This window comes from Branchiostoma belcheri, unplaced genomic scaffold (genome assembly GCF_001625305.1).
Source record: "Branchiostoma belcheri isolate BF01 breed outbred unplaced genomic scaffold, Haploidv18h27 scaffold8, whole genome shotgun sequence".
In the NCBI taxonomy this organism is placed as follows: Eukaryota; Metazoa; Chordata; class Leptocardii; order Amphioxiformes; family Branchiostomatidae; genus Branchiostoma; species Branchiostoma belcheri.
The window spans coordinates 3,147,002-3,170,365 of NW_017804464.1; the positions used below are offsets into that span (position 1 = coordinate 3,147,002).

The following is a 23,364-nucleotide window of genomic DNA, read 5'->3' on the forward strand; positions in this document are numbered from 1 at the left end:
AGTGCGTCTGCAAACCCTGAAGACGTTCTGTTGACTGACTTTCAATTGCTGTGCGTGAAAGTCCCCCACCGCGGACCGTGCTCCGTAGTCAATGAGGCGGCGTAGCCTCAGACGCGGTCACATTCGACAGACGATTATTGTTCTGTCGTACAATTTTCAGCGAGACTACGACAGAACCAACTGTCGACAAGGAACCACAGAGCATTCTGTACGACACACCCACAACTGCACCAAGAATGCCCTCAATTTGCTATCGTAGGCCTGTCTTGCGACGAATTTGACCGGGTCCGTACCTGAAACAGGTTGGCTCTGTTCAAGACAGATGAATCTTTAATTGACAGTGTGTACCAACACCGACATAGGGTCCCTGTGTATACCGGACACTCGATGAATGAAGGCGGCTAAGAAAAGCTTTCGGCGCGCTTTCTTGAGACAGGCCTGCGTCACGGTTTGGCGTGCGGAAAAGCGCACGGCGTTCACTGCGTCCTCTCTTCCGTAACCTTGTTCCGACCATGTTGGTAACGGCTCATTGGGCGGGAGTGGAGACTGTCATGCCCAGGTATCCGTTTGGTCCCGCACACGGTAACTTTACTTACTTCTCCGTAAACTCCTTTACAGGAGCATGTATGCGTGCAGGCCAAGAACATGATCCTACGGACTCGCTATTGTTTCCGTGTCTGCACCCTTTTTCTCGTCCTTTTCACATTTTCTGAAGTACAGACAAGTAACAAGAAAGAAGGAGTGCCATTCATTCCTTGACCAAACGACTTTTGTGGTTTTTTTTTCTTAAATTCTAAACCTGTGACAGCGCCTATGAATAAAACGTATTTTTCACGAGGAAGATTGTAGTAACGGACATTTGTCTTGATTACGTCTTCAACTTTCTACGCCAGCTTTGATATCATTTCAATGTAAATCAATTATTATTTGGCCATTTTATTGATTTCTCATAACTTTGTGTCTGGATAGGAATCAGAAGCTCTGTTGGTAGTCAACGTTGAAGTAAAACAGGGGCCTGAAACAGCTTTCAATAATATATTTGTCAATCCCGTTGACAGAACGACTTGTTGTTATTTCAAACACGTCTGTACAAGCGTCATTGCGGTTTAGTCGCGCTGCAAAGCTATGTGTCAAACGACACGGTTCGAGGTGAGCTCACCACGGGTCAAAGGTGAGCTGCTTGGCGTGACGTCACCGGAGGTGTGCGAGTGGGGGAGGGGAGGAGAGAACAAATATGGCGAGGTCAGGGGAGGTCACGACAGAGTTCCAGCTATGTCATCGTTGCAAAACCTGTTATTATGTCTTGGAATAGACCACGTTTTGGAATAAAACACAACATGCATACCACTTCTTGTCATTCAAACTGAGGAAGACTAAAGTCACTGGTCGAAAGCTCTGGGGGAGAGAAATTCAATGTGTTGGATCGAAAGTTTTACCTTTAAAGATGTAGCTACCAACACAGATGAACCTTGATGATAGTATTCCAAAACATGTTTTGGAGTGTCCACGTTTTGGAAATTCCGAATACAGATGCATTCCACTTCATAGTATTTCGAATCATGTATTTGGAATGGAGCACCTTTTCCATCGGAATGCAACAACGTACTTGGCCCTGGTACTATATAGGGGGGACTACCAACGTCCGCAAGGTCATAGCGTAGACTTAGTTGAATCGGGGTCATGTCTGGAAATTACGTTATTAATCATATAGAGGTGATTATGAAACAGTTTGGTATAGCAGTTACAAAATAGTCGCTATTTTATCTATTTATTGATTTTGATAATAAGAAATCGCTGAAAATAGATATGAAAACAAGCAAACAATTAGATCACACCTGGCAAATTTGACCCAGTTCTAGATCTTTTGTTGCTTTATTTTCAGACAGGAAGAAACCATACATACAATGCGATTGTTTTTCTTTTTCAATCTAATTACATAAGGTGAACGGAGAGTGTTGTCTGTTAAAAGTACTCAACGGGAGACCAAAGACTACTATTGATTAAATAGCTGATCATTGTGAATTGAATAAAGAGGACAAACTTTCTAATGTGCTGATAAGAATCTAGACAACTAAACCTACTAAGGAGAAACTTCCGTCCCAAGACAACTCCCCTCCTGAGCAAAGAAACCGCTCCTTCTGTACCCAGTGTTCACGCTAAGTTAATGGCTACACTTGACGCAATGTCCCTTTGAAATTAATCTTAGTGTCACAATATAATAGTCTGTGTGAAACACAGAAAAGCACAGAGGAAATTAGATTTTGCACAGAATAAAGGCATGAGTGTCTGTTTGGGAACCTGAAGTTTTATCATAACAAGAAGACAATATGATTCGAAGTTGAATACAGGTAAGAGAGCAGTAGCATAAAATATGATTACACATACACAGCAAGTGTAATGATATCGCAAACAACGTAAGAGGTTTTAGCGTATACCAAAAAATTTAAGACAACACTTGCTAAGTTTAACTGCCGTGTTTATTTTCTTCCTTTGTCTAGATCTAGTTTGAGAGCTCGAGGATTTAGCCATGTTTATGTTCTTTCCTGGAACACAAACCATTTCTTTTGATACCGAAAGGGGTATAAAAGTGGAAAGGCACGAATGAATATTACCCAAATATCCTGTGTACTGAAAATAAAGCCCAACCTCCAATAGATTTTCCTAAGGCTAAAGACGCCCTTAAGAAACTCAAGGAGTGCTTCCTGTGACACAAGACTGCGCATGCTCGAGCTGTACCCTACACCAAACGGAAGCCGTCCTACCATGACGTCATCAACCAGCGCAGTTCACCACAATATGTGAGCCGACGCCTCGGTAGCACGTACGGCCCGCCGACTTGTACCGTACCTGGCGTCAAAACACGACACACCGTGTCATTCTCACCTGTAGCAACGGCACGTTCCGTCGCCCAGGTATTAGGCAAAATTTCCTTGGGCCAACCGATGCCAACCTGGGCGAAACATACACCCAGACTTGCAAAATAAGTCCGAAAACAATAGTACTACTACATACGCCATTGTGCTGCAGAATATGTAATATTAACATAATCGTAACATTTGTTTTATCAAAATGACTTATGGCTACTGTGTCGATGTAGCAGACACTGATTAATAACAACATAAGAGTTGTGAGAAGTTTCCCAACTGTTCGCTATACGTTTGCTTTATGATTTTACGGCTTTTCGAGGATCGCGACCCGCCTAGATTCCTGTGTTTATATCCTGTATATAACTGTGCGGCACATAGGTTTATATAGATATATTACGAGTCTCTAAAACCTTTCCAACACTATGTTTGCACATGTTATATTACATCAGATACACTAGAGTTTGCGAGATTGCAGATAGCCAAGCTCCTACGCGGTCGCCCGGTTTGACAGTAATATCTAAGAATTCCAGTGTGTTACCCAGCACTCTTAAGTGTCTCTATAGCGTTGAATAAATAAACTCCACCGTGTGACAATCTTCCGCAAGGTGGCACATACCTGCATGCATAACGACGGTTAGCAATAAACCAAACCCGTCAAGACGATTTTTCTAATCCCGAAGACATCAAAACTACTTAAGACACCAATTGACTCTACTGTCTACCTGTGATTACTTAGTAAACACCTGCAGTAAAAGTGGTGGCGTTGTTGTATAAGATCAGAGATACAGTCTACTCTATCTGGCACTCTTGAAATGTCTGTCAATTTTATTCGTATTTGTTTATGGATTAACCGTCTACGACCAATGAAATGTGTATTATTTACTGTAGTCTTACCACTGGATGCTACGACCTTGACTTTTACACATAAGAATGGCATGTTTACAAAAGGTGCAGAATGCAATCTTTTTCGCGTGTTTAAACATAATATATTTAGCTTTGCACTTTCACTACCGTGGGTGGAGAATTAGTCTTAAAGGTAAATGTCAGTCTAAGTTCAGTTGGAAAGGTTTAGAATTTGTTTCGCGATGCTGTGCTTACTGTATTTTTTGCGGGCTCTTGGCTGTTTTCCCATTGAGAGAGAGGCGGTTACAAGCAGGTGTGTTGAAACAGGTTCACCTCTGCCCCTCCCGGGGACGATTGTGTGTCGGATCGACCGCTCTGGAGGGCCGCTCGGCGCTAAGTGGGGGTTAATTAACTTTGTTTCTGACAGTGACGCAACGATGGCAAGTTCAAATAGCTGTATGGTGTGGCAGCGGTGATTGGTCGGTGGCGACGCGTCACGCAGGTTGCCCCACATTGTGTGCTGACACATGACTATGCATGTCGCGGCGCAGTGGCGGTAGTCTTTGACGTCCGCGGGACACACTCTCCGCAATTTACCCAAGCACGTCGCACCGGTAGGCCCTCCCGCTGCCGTCAGCTCGGCAGGAGTCCCGCGCCGACAACCTGCCCGCGCCGGTAAGGACGTCTCGCCCGCCCCGCCGCCAACCACTTGTTACCGCCGTGCCACCAGGGGAAGACACGCAGAGAGGGGTCGAGTGAATTCCCGCCTAATTATCGCCTGATATGGTTACAAACACCGCTTGATCTCTGCCACTGATATACGCCCACAACAGTGCCCCGGCCGGTGGCGATGTTACAGGTGGAACCGGCCGTGTTGTGAGGGAGAGAGACGGGAGGAAACGTGCCCGGGCCCGCAGACGACACCTTGCCGGGGCGCCGCCATTACAAGCGGCACACAGTACATACACAAGGTGAGTACACTTGGTGTTCACCTATGTGAACTGGACTTTGACACCAGGCTTTGTAGGGTGGTTGCTTGGAAACTTTTAACGTCAGTACCTCCTTGGCCTTAATCCTCCCGACGTCTTGAAGGAATACTTAAGATCAGGACTTGTCAGGTGAATATATGGACCTCATTTTTTTCTGGAGTTGGAAAGCGGAAGGGGGGATTTTTTGGAGGAAGGACAGAGTACACATACACACACACACACCAGGGCACCTGACGTCAGTAGGCCTGGCGGCAGACACAATAGGCGGGTTGAAGTCGTGGCACGTATCATCACTCATCCGGTAATAGCGCCGAGTAAAACAACAACTCGCATTCAAGTCCGAGTCTAGCCTTACAGGCCGTGGCCCTACGTTTGGTAGAACACCCTCTCAGCAGACCCCGTGGCCAGCCCGGCCACAACATTGTCCGGCCCCCTCGCCCCCATTCAAACCCGTAACCGTACCCCGCCGTGTTTCCGCTCCCGGGAGTCAGGTTTCCAGCCGATTAAATTTATTTTCTCCGCATATATTCCGGCGGCCCCTTCACTTTCACCTATAACTCACCCCGCTTCTCCAAATTGAAAAGTTTATTGAGTTTGGCGCCAAGCACAAAAGTCGCCCTGTTATCATGAGTCGCGACTCAGAAAGACTTTTAAATAATAGGATTGATTTTTTTGTCTGGGGGAGAGAACAACAGGCGCTGGTTTGTGCTTACGCCGCCGTATCGTTTTCAGGCCGAACAAGTGTCCAGTGTGCCATTGTTGACAGCATGCTCCGCGGGTTAGGGGCACTCCACTGTCCCGCGCATGCTCTCTGTGTCCCTGTGAAGCAGGTGAGACGAGGGGAGGGAAGGGGGAGGGGCAACAACAAGTCTGTACAACACCAGGCAGCAAAACTGGTCTGCGGCGGGGGCCGCTCGACTCTACCGGCAACACCACGCCCTGGTGACTCCCTCTAGCCGTCCCGTTGCTACGGGTGAGCCGTAGGGACTGAGTTTGCCACCCGTAGAGAGCATGTATGTCGTGCGACAGGTATTTCACGTTGCCCGTCCGAATGGGAGGTTGTGTACAGACGACGCGAAGCCGCTTCGCCTGCTCTTGTTTTAACAGCTGAAAACTTCTGCACGGAACTCCTAAACCTACGCAACAATAGACATCCCTGGTATGTATGTTTACTGTTGTTGGCGAACCAGTTCTGGTCTAACCGAGCGCCGCTGTGCTCGTTTATCATAGCATAGGACTAACTCATGCTTGTGTAGACAACCAAGCGTAATTCAGTCGGACCAAACCAATAACCAGCGCGGGTCGGCTGACCCCGACCAGAAGTCGTCCACAGGTCACGACAACATTTGTTTTACCTGTCGTCCGGCTCTTGTTCAAACCAGAACGGAAGCCGAGCAGAAGTAGGTCAACTAATGATGATGCGAATGTTGAATCAAGAAACCCAATCCAGTTATAGTGAAAGTAATTGTGACATTTTTTTAAATCATAACATGTAGCTAATCAACACCGTAAACAGATACTTCTGGTTCAATTTTTTTACCACGGCACAGGTGCGTTTAACGGTATATAACACTCCAACAGGTGCCACTAGCACTACGAAATGCTCCTGCAACGTTTCAAATTTATCAAAGGGGGATGTAATATCAATATACGCCAATATCCCAATATCATACCGATAGAAAGAATGTTAAAAGCTACGTGTTACGTTACGTCACGGTGGCGCAATGTCAATACATCGCGCGTGTATTTTTCGGTCACCCTACCGGCACAACGTTTCAACTCAACGCGTGGAGGACACGTTCTAATAATAACATGTACATCACCAAGTTACATGTGGACTATAACAAATGACTTTAGTCTTTTCACCAGTTTTACAGTGTTGGGGCGAACCATGTATTCAATTACTAAACGTTTTCTGGGTGCACAGCTCGACAACATAAACAACATTATATTAGATCATGCTCTTCCACACTGTTATGACTCTTTTGTAGTCAAGTCATGTGTCTCAAAACAGTCGGTTTACTTAGCGGAAACATAAGCAGTCAAGCAAGACCGGCGTTGTGAGCCTGACGGGGCCCGTCACAGCGGCTTCCGATTGTAAGGTTTCTTTCTTCAGTGAAAGTTTGCGGTGCTGTACAAATTGGGGATCGAGGGAATTTGTCGCCGTTGAGTGGTATACAGAGCGGGGTATTTTAGGTAAATATGGCGGGTGTTTTGTGTGCTTTTCACACCCGGAGTCCTTCCAATCGGCCCGCCGCCTTCTCCGGTATATCTTACACGCACCTGTTCTGCACAATGGAGGGTGGGTGGGCGGGGGGCGTCTCACAACAACGTGTTTATTTTTGCCCAACGAAGTTTGTTTCTTCAGTGTGCATCTTGAGATATTTCCGACGCATCATGCATACCTTGCTGATCCTATGCGAAAGGCCCAGGCGACAGAGTGGACATTTTTGTTCAGTTTTTGTATCTTTTTTTTTTTGCTTTGAAAAAGCGCAACGTGTTTAAGTTTGTACAAATGAAGTTAGCTCCTTCAGAGTACATCGTAAGATATTTCGAAACGCACTATATTAGGTTGACCTGATGCTAACGACCATAGTTCTCAACATATGGAAGATTTTGTACAGCAGCAAACTTTGCATAACCCTGACTTAATTTCACACTAGTGTTAGTGGCATTGTACTTGTTTTGAATCTGTTGTTGTCGTTGTTGTGGAAATAGTACTTAAATGGCTACACCTTGTAAATCTTACACGTCAGACGATAAAGCTAATTGCTTCTTGAATGACTAGAGGGGGGGTCCGATTATGACATGTACCTTGGCTATATTGGGTGTGCAATTTTCACATTTGAAGAGCCTAGAATTAACACTTATACTTTTTTTATTGTGGCCGGTTTAATGCTTACCAAAAGATACGGTGTACGTTTAGAGCAACTTCACTATTAAGTTCACACCCGGGACAAAGCCCCGCTTCACTGAAGCGTGCGTCACGTATTTAATTAGCCGTTTTAAGTGCTTCAGACTCCCTTTCCGAGCAGTCAAGTTGGTGATAAAGCTGTTGTTATCTGCGGGTTCGTGAGCCCTTTCCTCTTCTCTTGGCATTTCGCTTTGTTACTTGACAGTTTATCGATACCTAATATATGATTAATCGAGCGGGGAATCGGTGGGACTGCGGTATACTTTATACAGGAACGTTAAACAACATTTACCCATCAGATAAAGTACAATTCGTGTAGAGGATCAAACGTGTTCAAGTGCCTTTGAATGGTGTTGACAGAAAATTTCAAGTTGTTTTATCTTTTTCGCTCAGCCAAAGTTTCAAGATATAAAACGCATTGGCCTAATCACCGACAATGAGTCATATTGTTACTACTTGTGCGGTAATAATCATTTGTTTAGGAGACCACCAGAACCTTTGAAGCCATCCCCCGTGCTTGTAACAAGAAGCTAAGTGTTGGGAGGAAGAAGCCCCTTCTTCGCTTTCCTCATCAAGTTGTGTTCTATCATTCATTCTTGGTAGAGCACATCGATATTTTGATAAGGAGGACACAAAGAGGCCTGGCGGCTATGCCTATGTACTGACTGCACCACGACACGAGAAGCTTATCTAAGTGGCAGGTAGCAGGGATGGTTGTGTTCCATAGCAGGCTCTGAGGCTTTCACATCATCGTTTTTGCTGACCATGTACTGTTGTCTGACTGTCACCAAGTTCTGGTGGCAGTCCTGGTTTGATGCTTGAATGCTGGCAGGCACCGAGAGAAGCTTATCCAAGTGACAAGTAGCAAGGGTGGTTGTTGTCTCCATAGCAGGCTACATAGCTGGGGCTTTAACATTGCCGTCTTTTTTCTTCTTATGCTTTCTGACTGTCACCAAGCCCTGGCGTTTTCTACAACTTTGTCGGTCGCACGCGCAGAACATGAAGACCGTACGTAATGAGAACATAAACATTAGAAGGCCCGTCGAGAAGCCTGTTTGTGGAGGCTACGTGACCAAACAAAAACGGATAGCGAAACAAAGGCAGATTACGCAGGAGGGTTGCAAATCCGATCGCGATCTAAGAAGACATCTTGAGGATTAGCTGGTTCTTTTGTTTGTCGTGTTTTGTTCCGCGTCAAAATCCGATCTCAACCCCGACAGACTGATCGTGCCCACGATATGTCACAAACACAATGTATATAGAAATCCAAAAGGGGAAGTTTGCTTTTCGTTGCGAAATATTGAAACTATTTTCACTTCCTCATTTTCTCGTTGCCATGTGTGTTTTATCAAGTGTATGAATGAGTTTTCATAAATTCCATGTCGTCTATGGCTCGTATTTATCGTTTTAACGTCGAAATTCAAAGATATGTTTTTCATTCAACCCCGACTCTTCCATGGGCAAAGTACAAAAAAAATCTCAAAAAGACGTGTGAAGATGTTCTATGCTAGCTTAAATATCAATGTCATTCGTAGCGATGGGAAGATGACAGACTCGAGAAGGAATTTGACCGGTTTCGACTTTAATTCAGTCTTTATCAAGAATCTTAAAAGAAGCTTAAATATCAATGGTTAGATACGGCAGATGGTTGTAGCTTCTTGAACTATTTGCGGGTCTTAATAATCGATATCCACAGTCTCTTCACGTTTTGTTATTTATCAGCCTATTGAAAACCACTTCTATGGAACCATCTTGTAACATCGTGGAAGCACGTAACTACGTAAATAATTGCCGAGTGATGTGGCAGCGAGCGGAACTTAGTCTTAAGGCAGGTTCCGCCGCAGGTTTTTAATGCTTACCGTTCTTTTCTGGTTGTGTATTACGTTTTCATTACTGTTGCTTTCTGGATACCAAAAATGCTGTCAAAATGGAGCCATCGGAATATGGGACTAAAAAATGGCAATATCAAAACATCATCTGTGAAGTCTGTTATTTTGGCTAGCGGAACCTCTCTGTACACGACCTCGCAGAAAACAATGGCGGACGCTCAAGTAGCCCATAATACTCGCTATGGCTGCATCGAGGACTGACACGGCCACAAAGGCGACACAATGACAAGTTCTCCCTACCCGTACAAACGCTGATCCCCGGAAAAGCCTCTCTTTTTGCACAAGGGTCATTTTTGAGATTTTGTTTCCCAATACAGTGGCAGCGGTCTCGTGTCACTGATTCTTAGTCATGGGAGTTACACCACGAGTTTTGTGGTTTTGGCTTTTCATTGCCGTCCTTTTTTTACTGAGGGCTTTTTTCGACTAGGCCCAAGTTTTGTATAAGTGAAAAATCGACCTTCGACCTTATTTGGATCATATCAATATACATTCTTTATGTGTTTGAATGCAGAGAAGATGTTTGTGAAAGATGGATTTCAACTTTACTAAGAAAATGGGGTACTAGTATTTTTGTTGTTGAGGCACTCAACAAGTCTGTTTTCTAAACCTAACCACACCCAATAGAAATCACTTCCGTGTTTTCAGATGTATTTATTTACATGTGTTTCTCCCGGTTAATGTATCCAGAGTCGTTAACCCTTTCTTTCGTATATACTGACCAGAGGTATATTCTGGAACTACACACTGGCCAAGACAGGCTCTTTGCCCTTTGAAACCATGTAGAATAGTTTACGCATAATGTTTGCAAACTTTTCTGCCAACGTTTCGTAGCATTTCAACGCAGATGTTTCTATGTTTATTGAATACTACAGAGGTGTCACTGATGCTATTGAAGAGGTTTTTACGTTTATGAAATACATTCAATACAAAGTCAAGGACGTGTTTTCTATAGAATATGTTCCGCCATCTTGATTATCGTGTTTATGATACAGGCCCTGGCAAGTACAATGCAAGATGAAAACAAGACTTTTGAGAACACCTTTTGTCATTGTCTCTAACACCAGGTTTCAGTCCTAATGGGTCGTTGCAAAAATGCCAGGGCATTGCCGACACAAAATATCTTGATTGGAGGAATGCGTTGGTGTCTGGTGCCATAATTCCTACATTCCGACAGCCCTCAATCGCAAGTAAACCCGCTCGACCAGTCGGCGGTTTGGCGGTGATATCATCGGCCAATCTCGCCAAATATTTATCGTCAACAGTAGCGATGAATTCTCGCGGAGTCGTTTTACCTTTGCCGAGGTGGGAGAGCGAGAGAGGTGACAGCCGCCATAGTCTGAAGCCTTTCAGGGTGATTGAACTTATTTCTGGTTGGTGGAAAGGGTTAGCATTACGTCATCCTTACTCATTCAAAAGAACTGTGTTGCGGCTCTCTTTAAAGACTTGGGTTTTTCTGGGCGTGTTGGTGAAGAGTTGTGCGCCAGTGGTTCAGACGATTCAAACGTTTTCAACTGTGCAAAGACGTCTATATGCAGCATGGAAGAGTATGTTGTGAAGTGGTACCAATTCTGTGGTCTAATTGGACATTTGGACTTTGGGGCCGGAATTTAAGGTGAGTCTGTTAATAAGTGCGAGGAAAGGATTGTCTAGAAGCAAAAGCAAGGCATGTAAAGACAAGCAGCCTAGACTTCGAAAGCACAGCTCTTTATCCAAATTATGAAAGCGCATACAAAATTCAGCTGCTTTTTAACAGAAAAATTTGTATATCCTTGTCGACGGTCAATTCTATCAAAGCCTCGCTGAAAATCCTATCACCATAAACCGTCTGGCCACGTAGTCACGTCACGGATGTTTCTCATTATTGGGGACAATGAGTGTGTAATGCCGCAAATTGGTCTTAAAATAACCACCTGTTTTCGTGTTTGTAATTCCGGGCCAACTTAAATCCCTAAACTCAGAATGTGGCTCACATACTAGGCGTTTAGTGAGTAAAGTAGAACACCAAGCAATAGGACGTTTAACTGCAGGCTGTTTTCTCTGAGTGTATATTCAGTAGTCTTCTTATCATTGTTAGCATTTTAACCGTCTGTCACACAACTGTTAAGGAACTGTGTTTTTTAAGCCCGAAAACAGGTCGAGTGTGTGTCGGAAACACTACAACCTCTCGAGTGCAGATGCCAAAACAGTCGGCAATTTTCCACCGGCTTGCTCTGACCAAGTAGCTTGCTCTGACCGGGTTGTTCTTTTCCTGTTCTTTCTGTAATAATTCCACGTTCGTTACACACTTGTGCTCTCTTGTCCTTTTCATGTCATACGTTTCAAAAGTTGTAATAGTAATGTTTTCTCTTATAACGTTTGGGTCATGCCATCTGGTTTATCAAGGTCCCCTTTCCCCATCTGTCGTCGCAAGAGGCTCAGGGCATTGTTGGGTGCTTGTACAGCGTTAATTTGTGCTGTTTGTGTCACAAATAGAAAGTGTCTGCGGTTTCAAGAGTCATCGGCGAGGTCATAAATCAATTGGGGTTTGATTGTAATTTAAGGCGCCACATGGGGTTAGGGCCAAGTTTATGTGATACATAGAAGGCGTGAACCTCAACGCTCGACAATTGCACAGGGTACAATGTACGGTATGCCAGCAACAAGATTTTAACCACAACAGTACAAGACTAGTATTCTATACGAGAACCAAGTAACTTTTGTAACAAGTGACAATATTGCCACATGCACGTAGAGATGATGTGGATTAGCTTTTGGAATGAAATGACCTACGTAAGTGGATATAGGAGTCAGGCATGATAGCAGAACAAAATGTAGATGGAACAAATCAGTGTTCTTGGTAGGATGCTTAGTCCATCTGTTGCAATATTGTCTGTATCATTTCCTCTCTCTCTGGTAGGTTTCCGTAACAGGTAGCACTGCCATTTGTTTGTTAAACTGATTTTGAGATTCCCGCCTCTAACCACTGATTCAGCCATAACGTATGGTGTAATTCGAATATCTACGACATTGCTTCAAAAGTACGTGACCTTAGAGGTCAAGGGGCGCATATTACTATATTCATTTGTGCAATAACAAGGGAATGCAGTTTTTTTGCGCCCAAAGACCGTGAACAATCACGAAGACAAGGGTTCTTATATCCGCTTCCTGTTCCGTTTGGTCGTGCTCGGTTTGTCAACCACCTGTTGGTTGTTGAGGTCATTGGCACCGTGTGTGGTCACGTGACTGTGACGTAATTTTGGCGTCGCCATATTGGTGGGTTAAAGGCACATGTGACTAATGTGCTAGATGACATCCTTCTCAAAATGTCCTAGTTGAAAAAGGGATAGTTGGGAGGCACTTCACTAAGAGTATTTCATTTTTTCGTGACTTTGTTAAGTCGTTGAAATATTGTCTTGGCGCTCCAAACGGTCGGTCGCCATCTTGGGCTTATCCGTTATTCCACCAGCATGGCCTTGGCGGCTATCTATAGCGATAAAATGTAGCCGTCACGTGCAAGCACCCTGTAAGTGGCAAACGATGTCTAGCCAAGTTTACCGACCACACGGCCGCGGGGTTCCCTGGCGCCGGTGAGGTTTCCACCGAACAAGCGTGCCCGTGACGCCCGTGAAGTCCCGACCGCTGTACCCAAAACATCGCGACGGAAGCCCGCAACACCCCCATTAATAGAAATCCCTGCTAGGAAGTTTACATTGAAACTCTACCGCCTGGGTATTGTGTGACACACTATTGAAGCAAGGTTGTGTCATACACAACCGCCAAATTTGATCGCCCTGTCCTTGCTAACTGCACTAATACCCACTCCAACAACTTATCGTGTGTAGACAGAGAAATATTATAACCTATAGTACTTGTCTAGGTGGGAAAACTTGACATTGGGTGGTGTGAAAACAAAGTGATCTCTATAATTAGGTATAATTGGGTTTATTTTGGTGCACTGCCAATGAAGTGAATGTTTAAGGTTTTATCGTTAAACTTGGAGGTAATGAAATTATTTACTAACTTTAGGTATATAAAAAGCAGATGTCTTTTCTTAAACAGTACAACTTTTAATTATTAACTGGGTGATCCTTAATTTAGCATACTTGCAGAGAGACAGTTTTAGGCATGAGAAAGTACATCTAAAGAAAAAGGTTTAAATCCACTCGTTTGGCACAGATTAAACGACAACATTTCAATTTGGTAAGCTTCTGACTGTATCCGCTACGATTAGGGCCATCAATAAATGAGTACAATGCAAATATTTGATGGAGCACACAAATTGTGTACATGTATTCAGAGCTTACCAGGCCAAAGTATGAAATGCGGGACCAATATATGATGGAATATCGACATTTTAATGTGTGCGCCGTGGGAGGTAAAACTAACCACCACCGTTCGTTGGCTTTATCAGAACTCCCGCGAAGTTGACCTTATAGGTGTGACCTTGAGGTCAAACATGGCGGCCTTCCATGTTGTCGGAAGTGCGGAAGGTAATGGCGGGCGGATAGTTCCGGTCGAACGGGAGGAAATAAAAGCCGTGTCGTATCGATAAAAGCGTAATTTTTCATTCGATTCTTACGCGTATTTACTGACTGATTCCAACATGACATGTTTTCGAAGCGATTCAAACTTGCCGTGCGGTTTCGTTGAAAAGCGAACAGGTTTCGCTCAATTACCATGTCATTCAGGTGATTTAGACATCCTGCCACATCCCATACGATGATCACTGTTCACCTTTTGGTTTCATCACCGATACGTATACTAGTATGTACCCAACTTTGACTTCATTATCACAAGGAACAAAGCATATTATGGGGTCGTGTGGCGTAACGGTAGTGTTCGACTTGGAACCAAGAGGTCCCGGGTTCGAACCCTGCCATGCCACCGATCTTGTGCCCTTGGGAAAGGCACTTTACACGACTTTCCTCACTTTACTCAGATGAAAATAACTCTGTTGGTGGCAGGCATAAAAATAAGTTGGAAAAAATTGTGTGTGACGGTCAACACGTCTTGTGATTACATGTTGAAATACAAAAAGCAAATTTATCTTAAAGCAATTTGCACATTTCTAAAGAGTAGAAGATAGACCTCCGGTCTACAGCCTGCTTCAGTAATAAAATCACCATCATCATCATGCATTACACATGGCACACCCCGCAGGAGCGTCTCCGTATCCATAGAAACCATGACGCATTGATACAAATCCTGCTAAGCAAACGACTTAAAAGCGGTAAACACACAGATCTTGATGAATTCATATGAATGCCTACCATTCATTATAGCAAAACACCAGACTTACCCCTGCAAAACACACACATCGCTACCAGAAAACACACCGTCTGTATCTTTAGCGACCTTTGAAGACGGTAACATCAGAAAAGATGGATGATTTGAGCAAAATCCCTGTGTTTTGCAGTAATGAATCTCATGTTGTTAGAAGGATTCAAATGTGTTGGACTACGCACACTCCCACGTAATTCATAACAAACCCGTTGTTTGAGGCACGTGTGATGTTTTAAAAGCCACTCCTTTCATTATGGTATATCTGGGTTTAATCTTAAAATCGTGTTTTATCACGTTTGGCAAATTTGAGTAAACTTTGTGCCAAGTATCTCTTTGCTACTCATGTCTACATCTATTCCAATGCAGGGCTCGAAATTGAAGGTGGTCCAATGGCCACTGACCACTAAACTTTGGGCTGGGACAACTAAAAAGACACTTTGGGACATTTTTTGGACAAAAGAAAAATAATCAACATCAGAATATCAGCCTTTCTATTCTTTATCGGGCACACGTCCCGGCTTTTGGTTCCAAATTCCCTGTCTACTCTGCAATTATAGCGCGCCTGGGAGTCAGAACGTAAGCAAAATAAAGTTGACTTAAAGTTGGAGCCATACATGTAACTGTTACATACTTCCCACAAAAACAGGTTGGGACAGTTCATCCTCCCTTTGGGACAATTAAAATATATTTTGGGGACAGTGCTGGGACAATAGGAAGAAAAGTTAATTTCGAGGCCTGCAATGCCACTCAATACAACTGTACCTTTACTTTACCTCTTGCAATAATATCAAAACACTAAAATATACTTTGTACATGTACAGAAATTTCATATCATTCATCTAATAGGATTTTGTGTGTTACACTTTACAAATATTGAAATATTTACCTTTCTCAAGTCATTATTCCTTAATTGATGCTCACTGTTTGATTTAGCTCACTGTATGACAGACCCAGGCAAGTTGTGTATAGATACTACTACCAGTTCTGGCTATCAGATCTTACTATGTACACACTGGCTTTATCTTCAGAGGTTTGTGGATTATGGACTGACCATAACAGAGTATGATACCGATCTATACACATAACTAATGTACTCCAAAATAAACACGAGATACCGTCACGCTAATACCTACAATCTTATCATGTGTAGAGTCATGTTAGAGTCTTGCTTGGTCAACGTTACTAAGTATAGATATACTTTGCTTTGAGTTTTAGATTGTGCTTTAGATACAATCGAGTGCAATGTATGCCGACTACTAGTACGTGCTACACAAACATTGAACCTACCTCACATTTGTAACGAGTACTAGTATTACTGGCACTCAGTCAAGCATTTCCAGACCTCCCGTTTCAAACGTCCAAACCACAATGTTTGGATGTTAACATTGCCAACGGCAGTCTTTGGTATATAAAAGGTTTTCCCGCCGACAAAAAAGATAACAAAACAAGAAGCTCTCGCCGCAGTGTACCGAGTTTATGTGTATTTACAAGTGCAACTTGGTAACGCTCCATTAGTAGCTGAAAAATCACTCCTTGGCTTTGAGCTTCGATCATTAAGGAGATCGTACTGAGGAATGTTGTCATGATTTACTGCGCGTTCTAATCCTTGCGTCAACACCGCTGTTTGTTGAGTGTGATCGCGGCATTGCAGTTCAAAAGGCGCGGAACAATGCCTGAAGATTTCTAATATTCTCCGCCCACGTTAAGTTTGTCCTGTTGTGTTATCAAAACTGTTATCACCGCCGGGTTTCAAAAGAATCCTGTTTTGCCTGTATATTTTAGACTGGAGTTCAGGTCCTTGACTGAAAAGAGTCTCCTTTTAAACAAGCTAGGACAGCTTCGAGGCGACGCAAATGACTCGTTAGCGCAAATACAATTTATGTCCCAGACGTGCGAATTGTTTGTTAGGTCAACACGGTTAACACAGCTCCGGTACTCATACAAAGGCCACAATAGACCACCCTTTTAAAAATGATGATTGACGTCTTCCCTCGTCCAATCGTAGCGCGGGGATACACTCAGCGTAGGTTCCGGTGCTATGGCGGCAGTATTCTCCCTCTGGAACGCTTGGCACCCAGACCTTTTAGAATTTACATCTCTCGAGCTTTTCTTGTCCAGAAACCAGTCTGAAACGCGTCTCGGTCATTTGTCTTATTTGCCCGAATACAAAGGTTATTAAAGAACTGTCAACTTGTTTGAACAAAGCTTAAGATTGCTGGCCTGGCTTCTCATTGTTCCAGTTATGACAGCCTCAGCTTTTCCCAGCTTGTCATGTGTACAGGAAAAAATAAACTTGTTCCAGCGTGATATGTACAATCTAGGAAAACGTAATTTTCCCACTCCAACAAGGCGGTAGAGGAATGTGTACGTAATGGGGTATAAACAGACAAACATTCTGCAGAATTAATGCCCTAGTTCCTTCAACAACGTCTCTTACAGTCGACAGGTAGACAGACTATAGCCCAAATTACACATACGTCTGGTCATGCAATCCCTTCAGAAAGCATGAAAGGTAACGTTGGTTGTATTGGGTCACCGGGTCATCTTTAAACCACTATAATCTGTCTCAGCCCACTGCAAATACCACAAGAGCTATGGCCACCATGGAATCTTAGTTCTCCCTTCCCCGGAACTCAAAGTTCAATAATTTAAGGATGTTTGATCGTCTAGGACTCAGGAATATGTTGGTATTGAACAGTTTTAATATTTGAGGTTCCCACTGGTTTATTCAACGACAGGCTGGACTTAAATGAAACAAAAGGTGTTTTAGTGTAAATATTAGCATGTTGTGTTATATCTATAGGTTATGTTATGTTCATATTATACCGGTTGTTTGCTTGCACTTTGTTGAAAAGTTTTAACCGTTTCATGGCCGACTAATGACTTGGCGTTATTAGGTCAAGTCGACATGTAAATCTTTACAACAACAATTCAACATGTATTGAGTAATATTTGTTATTTATCCTCAGGTGAGAGGGACTTGAGTCTAGCGTGGCCCCCAAAGAATGAGGACAATGCGGACCGTGCCAGTGTACTGCACCAAGCTCAAGTGCTTCAACGTTCTTCCGGTCATCACCATGGCACCGGCAGATGAGGAGAACCCGGTGGACCCTTTCTCCTGCCTCCCTGACGAGCTCATCCTCCGGGTCTTCTCCTTCCTCCAGCCGGCGCTGGTCCATCTGCCTCCCGTAGCGCAGGTGTGCAAGCGCTGGTGCGGACTTTGCCAGGACTCGAGCTTGTGGACGTCTTTAAAGTTTTCCTCCACGACGTTCAGCTCGACGCAGCAGGAAGACGTCTTCTGCAACATCTTACAACGTCGGGGAAACGTGCAAAGAATAGACCTGAGCGCCTGTTGGAACCTGGTGACGGACAGGTACCTGGAGCATGTCGGGAAGAACTGCAGTAAGCTGACGCAGCTGAACATTTCGGGCTGCCGGCGAATCACCGACCGGGGATTGGCTCACGTGGCCAACGGCTGCAAGAAGCTGCGCAACGTCGTCATCCACGCGTGCCCGGAGATCACGTGCCAAGGCGTCGTCTCATTGGCTAAGCAGTGCGTGAACTTGGAGGAGCTGACGATCAGTGACTGTGAGGGACTGTGGCGCGACCCCCACCGCATGAGAACGATCCCGGCCTACTGCACGAGACTTAAATGCTTCAACGTGGGCTGGTCAAGCGCCTCCCGTGGCATAGTCATCGACTTGGACATTAAACACTTTGCCATGTACTGTACGCAGCTCAGACATCTCAACGTCAGGAGCTCGCAAATCACGGACAATGGTGAGTGTACATGAATTTATATGTTCTCAGCTACTCTCCATTCTCTATTTAATCTAACAAGCTTAACCAGCTCCAGGGCGTGGTTAAAATTGTATGTTCCAACCAAAACAAAACCTAAGAAAGGCAATTCTTGAGATTCTTTTTCTCCTTCTGATAAATGAGACAGACGCTGCTATCTCATTTAATATCAACAAATGAGATAGATGTTGCTATCTCATTTAATATCAGTCAGAAAATGCATGAATTCTACTTGTGGGGAAAATGAGATAGACTGGTGCTATCTCATATTTCTTCACTAATGAAAAAACTGAGAGAGAGCATGCTGCTTAATTTTTTTCATCAGTTAAATACACAATACCTAAATTCTGTTTGAGTGAAAAAAATGAGATAGAATGCTTGAGATTTTTCTACTGATGAAAAAATGAGATAGATCAAGCTGCCTCATCTTTTCACAAGTGATAATATACTAGTACATAAATTATGTTTCAGTGAAAAACTGAGGGCTATCTTTTTTTTTCACTTGTATGAGATGTATTCTACTACTGAAATTTAACAAAACACTCGCAAAAAAGTATGTTACTTACGCAGGCCTCTTGCTCTGCTGTCTGATGCGGTCCTGAGCCTGAAAAACAACAACAAAGATATCACCTCTATCCAAACCACCCAGCTTTTCCAATTAGAGCTTTTTTCTAAACTTCATAAATAGTCTGGTCTAGTGTATATCGTTCCAACTGTAACAGTAAACATCCAGGGAACCGTCGTAGATAAAAACGACGACAGCGAGAATACTAAGAACTGCAGTCGAGCAGTTAAGAATAGCACTAAATAGCATGGGGAGATAGCATGAGTTCAAAATCAACACAAGTAATTATCAGCTACAAACTGTACCAACTGCTCTATTTAGACGAAATTGGGTAATCAGGTGGAGGTCAAATGCAACCAGTGTCAACGGCGTCATTAGACGTATTTGGGTAATCAGGCCATAAGGTCATGACTTTGGGGTCACCCACTGGGTCTCCCTCCCTCCGTTCATCCAAGATTCCAACCCCATTTCTTTCCGCTCCCAATTTTTAAACAAAGAAAAACGCAAACTCACCACCTTGAATCAATGAATGTTGAACTGGGCAAAGCTTTGTCAAGTACTAAAAACGTAGATGCCTCTAGCTAGCCAACTTCGCAAATGGCAGACTAGTGTCGGGCTACTAGCTACTCGAGGCAAAAGAAAGCCTCAAACTCACCCGCAAACTCACATGTCGCCACGGCTGTACTCTACCAAAGAACGTTCGAGAATTCCACAACGCCTTCTTTGGCTTCCGAGACGCCCCTGTGGTGCATTTGTGGACTACTTTGAGGAAAAATCATTGTCTTGCTTGCGTCATCTTTCAAACTTTGGCGGGAAGAACGAAAACCAAAATGTCGTCCGTTTCACCTCAGATCGACCTCGGATCATACCATTTTCGGTGGGGGCTTGAAAAAAATCTAAAGTACCTTTAAAGCATGGATTTTTGTTGTTTTTATGAACGATTTAGTCTTTGTAAATCTTTATTTTGTATTTTCATACAAAATTTCTGAAGATTTTGGTCGGAACAAATTAGTACATGTGACTTCCTGATCAAAACAATGTAGGATCCCAATGACCTTATGTCCTGATAACCCAAATCAGTCTAATTGACACCGCCTGCACTATTTGCAGTTCACCGCCACCTGATTATCCGAATTTGTCTAAATAGAGTAGTTGGCACTGTATGTAATAAATGGTTATTGACATTCCGATTACGGAACCGCGCCATTTATTCTACACACAAAATTTTTATGCTACATTTTATTACAACAACCAAACCTGTACATTAAAAGCTACTAGTAAATGACACATGTATTGCACAAAACATACATTTGAGTATATCAAATAAAGAAGAGTATCAAACATACAAAAGTTACAGGTGTGACACACATTTTGTAGGTTACAAGTTTGATTTTTATTTTTCTGTATAGGAATCGCGTACATTGCGCAGTACTGCCGACTGTTGGAGCACCTGGACCTGGGCCACTGTTTCATCACCGATACCGGCATGAAGTGTCGCTTCCCCCGCCTGCGCCACTTGGACCTCAACGGCTGCTGGCACCTGACGGACAGCGGGCTGAAGTACCTGGCCGCCAACAACCCCAACCTGGAGTACCTCAACATTGACTGGTGCTTCCGAATCACGGACAAGGGGATCGAGCATCTTGCCAAGCGGTGCCCCAAGCTGCGTCACGTCAGCATGGCCCACTGCTTCAGCGTCAGCAATCGCGGGATCAAGCAGCTATCGCAGAACTGTCCGGGCATCGCGGAGCTGAACGTCAGCGGGAACTTCCTCCTCACCGACAAGGCGCTGCGGTACCTGGCGGAGTCCAACACCGTGTCTCTCAGGACGTTGAACGTGGAGGGCTGCACGCGCCTGACCGACCAGGGGATGGGGCTGCTCCTGCAGACCTGCGCGCAGTTGGAGAGGCTGAATGTCCGGGACTGTAGGAACTTGTCCCCCGACGGAATGTGGCTCCTGAACAACAACATCCACGTGGAGGGACTGTGCCAGCGAGAGATTCCCAGTTTTCTGTGTAGCTGATACTCACTAGATAGGGTGTATAGGCGCCGGGAGTGCCTCGCTAACTTGCTTTTGTGGATGACATCTTCTGGGTACTTTGGTGTGAAAAGTATGAAAATTCTGGAAAAAAGGGGAAAAAACATCGAATGTCATCCTTAAAATCAAGTTTGTGAGGTATTTAATTTGTAGACTATTGCACATGCATGTTGGTGGAAGACTGTTTTCTATGAGGAGACTTCCAGGTACATTTCATTGTGGATCAATCTTTATTTGATAATTCGTTTTGTAGCTCTACATTTTTGTCTGGGGTAGGTTTACGCCTAAATCTTTTGTATTGACTATCATCTAATAGAAACAAGACAATTTGCAATGGATGTGACGCCATGTCACAAGAGTAAAACATAGGAAAAATGATCATTTGTTTGAACGTTAGAGAATGGGGAATGTCCCAAAAATGTGCATACATGTTAATCACTGTCAATGACTCTTCAATGCAGACCTGTTTGTAAAATTTCAATATGTGGAAGTATCGTACTGTTTTAGTATATATTGTTAATATACATAGGCCAGAATTGACAACCAGTCTCCTGTTGAATGCATTTGCTTTGGCAATGCGTTGTCTTCTCTGAACTATTTGGGAACCGTTATAATTAAGAATTTTGAAGTGCAGTTCACACATAAAAATATCTTGTTCTACACATTATACAAAAAAGACAGACACTCCCGTAAAGTAGCATAGGTTTCTCAATAGAATTCACATACTTTTAGCATGCAATTCCCTATGTATGAATCGTCATTGATAATGGCAATGATACAATGGAGTAATTATAGTATATGATAAGAATGATAGATATTGTTAATATTGTTTTTGCCAATCTGGAACCCTGTAAGATATGTGTCCGTGATGATGATTCAGATTTGTAAGGAAAGACAGGGTATTTTTTTTCATAATTGAGCGGTGAAGGACTGCTGTTATTAATAAGGCCGTACAAACTTGATTCTATGGATACCATACCAGGAGACCATACGACAGTGCTGAAATTGCTCTTTTTTGTAATAGATATTTTACAGATTCAGACTGCTTCAAATTCTTGTTCAAAAATTATTATCCGCTCTTTTCATTGCATAGGCAAAATGTTCTAGTCATTGTCATCCATCAAATCATGTTTTCATGGTCTATGATCCAATCTTCTGTCAATAGTTTGTTTCTAGTGGCATGTGTAATGGTAACCTGGTGTCCAGTCTGTCGTGGTTGGGGTGGGTTTTCTTCGGGGCTGCAGGAGCTCTTCCCCGCCCGACTCAGCTAGGTTCCCCCGGTAGGTTTTTCACGACGGGGGATTGACTAGCACCATCACTATGATGCGAATCAACTTCCGGGGTGCCAGACTCTTATTAGCAAAGCTCCTAGCGGGTAATCTGTTGTACTGGGCGGGGGAAAACTATTAGAGCCCCGAAGAGAGCTTAACCCAACCACGAATAGACTGGATACCAGGTTAGTGTAATGGATGAAGCATTGTGCTCGCACCGAAAGTCAATGCAATACACTTGCAACATGGTGCGATGTGGACAACTCTTGATTGTAAGTTCCGTGTCTTGTTCTGTGGATTACAAAAATAATATATTTCATCCATACCATGGTATGGAGTGAAATATAGATATTGTTCTCGCAAAAGCCCCCAGGCTTGAGAAGAACAATGATTGTATTCTTGTCTTTAAAAAAACTCTGAACATTAAAACATTGGACATGAAGCAAGGATTTCAACAAACAGCTCAAGATCATAGTTACAGGTGGCGGTATCCCGACAACTATTATATGATTTCAGAATGTCAATTTTTGATAATTGTTTGATTTGATTTTGATGTTTTTATCCGGCAGAACAAAACAGACATATTCCAGAATATCTAGATACGAAGATTGTTCATACGTCTTTTGACATTGATAACAAGTCTTTTTGTTAACGTACTTAAGCTGAGAAATGAATACATGTACATATATGTACACATCCTAATCGAACAAAGAATGGTGTTTTATGTAAATGTGCAAATGGTGTACTTTCCTGTATATACTAGCTTAAGGTAGACATCACAGCATTCTTTATACATTTAACCGCTGCATTGTTGCTTCTTTTACCCTTTGTTGTACTATGCTTAAGTGTATTTATTTTCGAGAAATTGTTATTTATTAATTGTGGGTGGGGGATACATTGGTAAATAAAGCATTCCATTTTCTATCTA

The 23,364-nt window shown here is 43.4% G+C and overlaps 1 protein-coding gene across 3 annotated transcripts; it reads left to right on the forward strand.

Moving 5' to 3' along the window:
* Positions 1-3,972: 3,972 nt before the first annotated feature.
* On the forward strand, positions 3,973-23,364 carry LOC109486398 (F-box/LRR-repeat protein 2-like). 3 transcript variants are annotated; one of them, XM_019790226.1, is made up of 3 exons: positions 3,973-4,681; positions 17,734-18,544; positions 20,537-23,364. In XM_019790226.1, the coding sequence occupies exons 2-3, from the start codon at positions 17,770-17,772 to the stop codon at positions 21,148-21,150; spliced, it is 1,389 nt and encodes a 462-aa protein (XP_019645785.1). In that variant the 5' UTR covers positions 3,973-4,681; positions 17,734-17,769; the 3' UTR covers positions 21,151-23,364. The 3 variants fall into 3 exon arrangements, with proteins under 3 accessions (XP_019645785.1, XP_019645784.1, XP_019645786.1); XM_019790225.1 differs by lacking the exon at positions 3,973-4,681 and adding an exon at positions 5,432-5,858; XM_019790227.1 differs by lacking the exon at positions 3,973-4,681 and adding an exon at positions 10,868-11,114.

Coding starts and splice junctions, on each gene's coding strand:
- LOC109486398 (XM_019790226.1), top strand. CDS start 17,770: ATGAGGACAATGCGGACCGTGCCAGTGTACTGCACCAAGCTCAAGTGC. Junction 18,545..20,536: donor CTCGCAAATCACGGACAATG/GTGAGTGTACAT, acceptor TTTTCTGTATAG/GAATCGCGTACATTGCGCAG.